Below are 6,951 nucleotides of genomic sequence, written 5' to 3' on the forward strand. Positions count from 1 at the left end.
TGGAAGTCAACACAGATCCAGTAGCCCTTTAATGATAACCAGAGGAGAAAAAAACCCAAAAAACCTCAAAAAACCCAGCAGAGAAAAAACAAACAAACAAAAAAACCCAAACAAACAAACAAACAAACAAAAAACCCCAAAAAACCAAACAAACAAAAAAAACCCACCAAAAAAAAACCCCAAAAAGCAAAAAAAAAACCCAAAAAACCAAAACCCCAAAAACCCCATATTTAACTAAAAAACAACTAAAAAAACTCCAGATTCCCCATCTGGAGTGGGTTCATTCATAAACCCTACAAGTTTGGGGTGGTTTTTTTGTTTGTTTTTCGTTTTTTTTTTTTAACTGGAAATTTGCTAAATATTTTCTCTGCAAAGGAACCTAGGCAGCCTTTGCTTGTGGGAAGCTGCTTCTTTATAGTCTCCTGGGCAGGCCTTGTGAAAGAAAAGCCTTCTCAGGCTGAATGTGTTGCTAACAGGTGGACAGTGGTCTTCTCTGAAAGAGTTCCTGCTAACATTGTTCTATTAATAGAATCCACAGATCATCCTCAAACAAGGGCTCTGCTGAAAAGGGAAGTGAAGTAATTATCCATCTGTCCAAATAGAGAACGGTTTAAATAGAGAAGAAAAACCAACACACTTCATCATCTTCCCATTTTACAGGGGTAGTTTGTCATCATGAGAGGATTTACATTGGTAGACTTTATCTGAAGGAAATGAAAGATAGCAGGGCATCAGGCATTGCTTTCAATTTTTTCATTTTTTCTCAGTTGTCTGGAAACTTAAAGATAAGCTTAATGAAAGGAGATTTTTCTCTTACACCAGAACCAGCCCCTCCAAAATCACTGTTTGCTGTCAACAAGACTCAGACCTCTGTGACTCTGCTGTGGGTGGAAGAAGGAGTAGCTGATTTCTTTGAAGTTTACTGCCAGCAGGCTGGATCTGGCCAGGAAACAAAAGCCCAGGTATGTGTCTCTCCTTTGGTGTCCACTCTTCATCCCAGAATTTAACTTTTAAAAGCTAAACTACTAAAGCTACGCTTCAAACACTAAAATATTTTCATTGTTTTGCAATGTTAAGGTTTGACTCTGTCTTACTGATGAGGTTATATGACTGGAGAGAAATTGTGTGCATCCAACAGTGCCACTGGAATTGGCTTCATGTGGGAATGGCTCTGATAATATAAAAATAAAATAAATTATTATTTTATGATACTATATTATATTTAAGAGTGCCATAGTAAACTATACTAAAGAATATAGAAAGGATACTTACTCAATACTAAAAAGATAATGAAAGCTGTGCAAAAACTAACAGGCCACAAAACTGAGATAATGCCAATGAGCAAGAAGGTAAAATTGGTCAGGTAGCTTCATAAGGAATGGGGAAAATAGACATATTTAGATGCCATGGGATTTCTGATACATTATCTGATTATTTCTGGAATAATTTATTCCTGGTTTTGAGGTCTGTTAACTGAAGTTCAGTAGGAACTTCCTTGCTATTCCAAGAGTACCTTTATGCAAATGTGGCTGCTCCTCATGCATTTTATATTATTTATACCTCAGGGTATTGTCTTCAAGACCCACCACCTCAGCCTCACATACGAATCTCCTTTTCTCTCTGTCCAGTCAGGTACCTGTGCTCAGCAGCCAATTTAAATATATAGTATTTAAATAGGCAACGCTGTTCAGTGAAAAAGAGAAAGCAGTAGTAGTTTTAATTCCTTGGCATTCAATGCTGAGCATCATGTGAGGTTTACTTTGTGCTTTAGCTGATGGTATAATGAATCACTGTGATTACGTGCCACAAAACCTTATTCTCATGTGCACTGTGACGCATAATGGGGAATCATTGAGAAAGAAGTGAAAAATTACCTACTTAAACCACTGATTAACACATGGAAAAGACCTGCACGCTCTTAAATCCTATAGAAGATCAGTCTGAATTATTTCATATTCTTTTAAAATTGAGACAGACAATGACTAAAGGAAGAAAAAATGCTTACATACACTTTAATCTTTTGGACCATTTAGATTCCACCTCTAGATTCCTGCTTTTTCATGCTGAATAGCAAAGGTCCTGAAGTCTTGTATTTGCAGTGTTCCCAGACGAAGGCAGGAATGATGAATCTGACTCCATGTTCTCAGAAGGCTATTTTATTATTTTATGATACTATATTATATTAAAGAATACTATACTAAACTATACTAAAGAATACAGAAAGGATACTTAGAGAAGGGTAAAAGATAATAATGAAAACTCGTGACTCTCTCCAGAGTCCTGACACAGCTTGGCACTGATTGGCCAGTGAGTGAAAACAATTCATATAAAACCAATGAAACAATCACCTGTGGGTAAACAATGTCCAAGCACATTCCAAAGCAGCAAAACACAGGAGAAGCAAATGAGATAATTATTGTTTTCATTTTTCTCTGAGGCTTCTCAGCTTCCCAGGAGAAGAATCCTGAGCAAAGAGGTTTTTCAGAAAATATGATGGTGACAGTGAAGTGATTATCATCACTTACCAGAGATTCAAAATAGTGATGGAATCAGGCAAGGAAAGCACCAGAGGATTTGCAACTTCAGCTCAGAGCAGATCTGTTTTAAGAACATCAGGAAAGACTGCTTCATCTGGCAGATGCTTCAGTGGGTGTCTCATTGTTGACAGGAACATCTGGCACTGGATAATGCAGAGATACTCAGCTCACTCCTCATTAGATCCATCACTCTCTTTTCTGTCTCCATGAAAAACTGGGAAGGGCTCCTTTCTGAACTGTAAAAAGGGATGCTTTCCAAGTAGGCTGGAGAAAATTCTTTGTGATTTTCCATGCTAATTACATGAATATTTTTGTCCCTTCCCTGCGTCTTTAAATCAGTGAAATGAAAAGCAACAGCTTTCCAATTTTGAACATCTTGGATTTGAGTTGACTAATTTAAATTTCCCAGAGGGGAAAATGGAAACATGCAACCAAGTCCAACTGCCAAAGTGTGGCTCCTCCTTTCAGCTCAGGCAATAAAAGTCTCCTCTTTTTACACTCATGTGATTTCATCTGCATAACGTACCTCAGAATTGCTCTGCAACAGGATCTTAGGATTAGCCATGGCTACAACAGGCTCTTGCAAATATCCGGTGCTTGGGACTTGTTACAGCACCTTGCATTCCTCATCTGGAGGGGGTTACTTCTCCTTCTCTCACTTCTAAACCACTGGCTCAGTGTCCCTGTTTTTACAATTGCAACCCCCCCCTCCCGGTTCTGCTGGACAGAGCAGAAGTCATGTGTTGTTCTTGCTGTTTGTTTTCTCCCGCTCTATCAGCATTTAAAATCCACAAAAGAGTTCACAAATGTCATAGTAATTAACACATTGTATAAATACATCATGTAGAGTTTCTGCCAGCTAGAAAAACTGAGGTGTAGGGTGTTTGATTATAATTATTACCCAAAGACTTTGCTCTAGCTTTGTTTTTCGCCTTGGCCACTCAAAAGGGCTCACAAGTCTCCACACCCAGAGGAGCTGCCTCACAGGCAGAGATTTCATGCATTCAAACCAGAATTGTGATTTCATTCACGGCAGAGGTTATGATGGCCTTGGTTGATCTTTGAATAAAAATAACTTAGTTTTCCTCCTACCTGTGTGGCTTAGAAACCAGAGCTCATGAGCTGTGTCCACCTCTGGGATGTCCTGGAGGTCTCAGTGTTTACCCCTACCCCTCATGTACCTGACCAACCCACTCTGGGGCATGTGTCCTTCCCTTCCCAAAAGGCTCTGGGTCCCTGGAGTGCTCTGGGGTGCTCTTGCAGCTGCATTCCCCCCTGTTGCTCCCCTTTTCTGCCAGACCATCTGCCTGCTGTCAAGGGCAGGCCCTGGTTCCCTTTCCTGTGTTTCAAAGTGCTGATTTCTTCCACCAGATCTGACTTTACCTGTCAGATACACGAAACACTGATTTGTGCTCTGGCATTTATGGAAGAGACAAACTCCTGCGTGTTTCTCCCCATGTCTGCAGGAACCTGTCACTGTCTCCTCACACGTTGTGACCATTTCCAGCCTGACCCCTGCCACCTCCTACAATTGCAGCGTGACCACCTTCAGCCACAACAGCCCCAGCATCCCCACCTTCATTGCAGTTTCCACCATGGGTAAGCAGCACTTCTCTGCTTTCTTCTTCTTCCTCATCCAGCTCCATCTGTTCCCCTGTTGTATTTGGGTTGCCCCCAGACAAAGGCAGGAATGATGAATGTGACTCCATGTTCTCAGAAGGCTAATTTGTTATTTTATGATACTATATTATATTAAAGAATACTATACTAAACTATATTAAAGAATACAGAAAGGATACAGACAGAAGGCTAAAAAGATAATAGTGAAAAACTTGTGACTCTTTCCAGAGTCTCAACACAGTTTGGCATTGATTGGCCAAAGAGTGAAAACAACTCACTAGAAACCAATGAAATAATCCCCTGTGGTAAACAATCTCCAACCACATTCCAAAGCAGCAAAACACGGGAGAAGCAAATGAGATAATCATTGTTTTCATTTTTCTCTGAGGCTTCTGAGCTTCCCAAAAGAAAAACCCTGGGTGAAGGGATTTTTCCAGAAAATGTGAATGCCATATTCCCCTTTGCTTTCTAAAGCTGCTCTTTGTAATGCTGGCCCCAAGGGTTGTTTGTATCATGAAAAGGCTTTCAGGTGTGGATGGGATGGGGGAGAAGCTTTAGAAAGACCTCAGGAAAGGCCCCACTTGGAAAATATAAACTAGAGGCTCAGTTCTGCACTGGGTTTTAGAAATCAGGGACAGAGTCTGTGGTGTCAACACTAAACATCAGGTTCAGTCAATACTAACATCCACTGCTTGATTACATTCATTGAGAAAAATGTTTTTTCAGCTAAGCCCAAACAAAGGAAAATCACATTCTTAATGTGTTAAGGCTTCCTGCATTCAGCAAAGAAGTAAGGGACAAGCAAGGTCTCTGCAGGATCCTCAGCAGTCACAGCCAAAAGGCTCCCGAGGGAGGATCCCTGGGCATGTCATTTTCCAGAGTAATTAAGCAATTTCAACCCAGTATGTTGCAAATCCCCCCTTTATTATTTTGCTTCTGGGTCAGAAAAAGCATTGATTATTGTTGAAGAACAACTTCAGAGTAGAAATGTGCTTTGGAGACATAGATGATGATGAATATCTGTATTTTGTATACCTTCACCGTTTTCCCTTGTGTTGTAAATGTCAGCTAAAGAGGGAAAAAATAATAAATCAGAACATGTCAAAGTTTAACAAAAATGCCAGGGTGAAGGCATTTCCCCAAAGAAATTTTCTAAGAGGAATAGCTACTCAAACTCTCCCCTTATCTCCTGTGGTAGATTTTTCTCTCTCTAACACTCCAGGCTCTTTGAGATAAGTTTAAAAAAATAACATTATCAAAACTCAGGGAAAAACAAAACCAAGGAAAAATGTCAATGCTTCTGAACTGAATAACTGAGAGCAATTTTCTGTGTGTACAGTCACTGAGATGAACCCCAATGTTGTGGTAATCTCCGTGTTGGCCATCCTCAGCATCCTCCTGATTGGGCTGCTGCTGGTCACTCTTGTTGTCCTCAGGAGAAAACACCTACAAATGGCCAGGTAAGTCCAGATTTATGCTAATTACAAAAAAAAAAAAAAAAAAACAAAAAAACAAGAAAAAAAACCAAAAAAACCAAAAAAAACAACAACAAAAAACCAAACCAAACCAAATAAAAAAGAAAAAAAAAAGAAAAACCCAACCAAAAAAAAAAAAAAAAAAACCAAAAAACAAACAACCCCAAAACCAAACCAAAAAAAACCAAAAAAACAAACAAACAAACCAAAGAAAACCTCCAACCAGACACTGACAAACATTGTAACAATAGTTTCAGCTGAGAATGCTTTTGTTGTGCTGCTGTTGAGCTCATCTTCTCCTTGTATCTATTTTCACTCTTGATCTGACTGACTAGCCTCAAGCTTTGTCTTATTTTGAGCTTTGCAGGATTTATCCATAAATGCAATCCCATATTACAAAAGGGCTGTGTCAGGGACGTTAATGATAATTAGGGTCTGAGGCAAATGAGCATGAGCAGGACATCAAGGTTCTTTGCAAGTCTTTGATATGGTTTGGAACAGGAGATTTTTTTCCATACCAAAAGATAACATTTTCTAGAGAGTCTCTCTCTCACCATTTGCCAGTCTGCACCAATCATTTGTGCCTGAATATTGAAATTCAATTTCCTTTTCTAGCAGGTCGTACCTGCAGTAGTTCACTTTAATGTGGGTTGTTGTGGCCTGTGTGAGCTGTGGAAGCTTCCCCAAACCCTATATATTCTGCGTGTATATATATGTATATATATATTTTAAAAATTGGTTTACCTACTAGTCTTGAAAGAGTCACAGAGTCTTTGTCCTTTTATAATCTATATAATATATTTTATATTAATTTACTGTACTGTGTCAAGAAAGGAAATTATTTAATGTTAAAAAAATGTATGTAAAAAATCTTGTGCTTAACAACCTAGCAGATGCTGGATTTTGTGTGTTGTGTCTTGTCTATGTATTCCATGCAATAGATGACCACATCACACATATGTTTTAAGTTATCTTTTAAAGAAAACATTATATAGTTATATTATATATTTTATATATATATTATGTCTATTATATAGTTTGTTCCTTTTGCATGTAATTTGCTGTGAAAATCCCAGTTAAATTAATTATTTTCTATTTAATTACTGAGCAGCCAGCCCAAAGCTATTTCTCTTCATTACTCCTTCTAGCCAAAGAAGATAAACACCCCAGAAGGAAATTTTAAAAAATAAATCCAGAAAGAAGCTGCAAGCAATTGTTTGCTTAAATCAAGAAAATAGTCAAGTTAGTTTATAATTCATAGCTGAAAATAATGGACTTGTGATAAGGACAGTACTAGAATGCTATGCAGGATTTTTTCT

At 38.5% G+C, this 6,951-nt stretch overlaps 1 protein-coding gene across 1 annotated transcript in view; it reads left to right on the plus strand.

Moving 5' to 3' along the window:
• Positions 1-6,951, plus strand: part of PTPRO (protein tyrosine phosphatase receptor type O) — a gene marked incomplete at its 5' end in the record, with an annotated part of 148,049 nt that overhangs the window by 117,542 nt on the left and 23,556 nt on the right. The window contains 3 exons of the mRNA XM_005425300.2: positions 823-962; positions 4,004-4,136; positions 5,497-5,617. Of these exons, the coding sequence (XP_005425357.2) occupies positions 823-962; positions 4,004-4,136; positions 5,497-5,617 (394 nt within the window). The remainder of the gene's footprint in view (positions 1-822; positions 963-4,003; positions 4,137-5,496; positions 5,618-6,951) is intronic.

The sequence above is a fragment of the Geospiza fortis genome, unplaced genomic scaffold (genome assembly GCF_000277835.1).
Source record: "Geospiza fortis unplaced genomic scaffold, GeoFor_1.0 scaffold13, whole genome shotgun sequence".
Taxonomy (NCBI): domain Eukaryota; kingdom Metazoa; phylum Chordata; class Aves; order Passeriformes; family Thraupidae; genus Geospiza; species Geospiza fortis.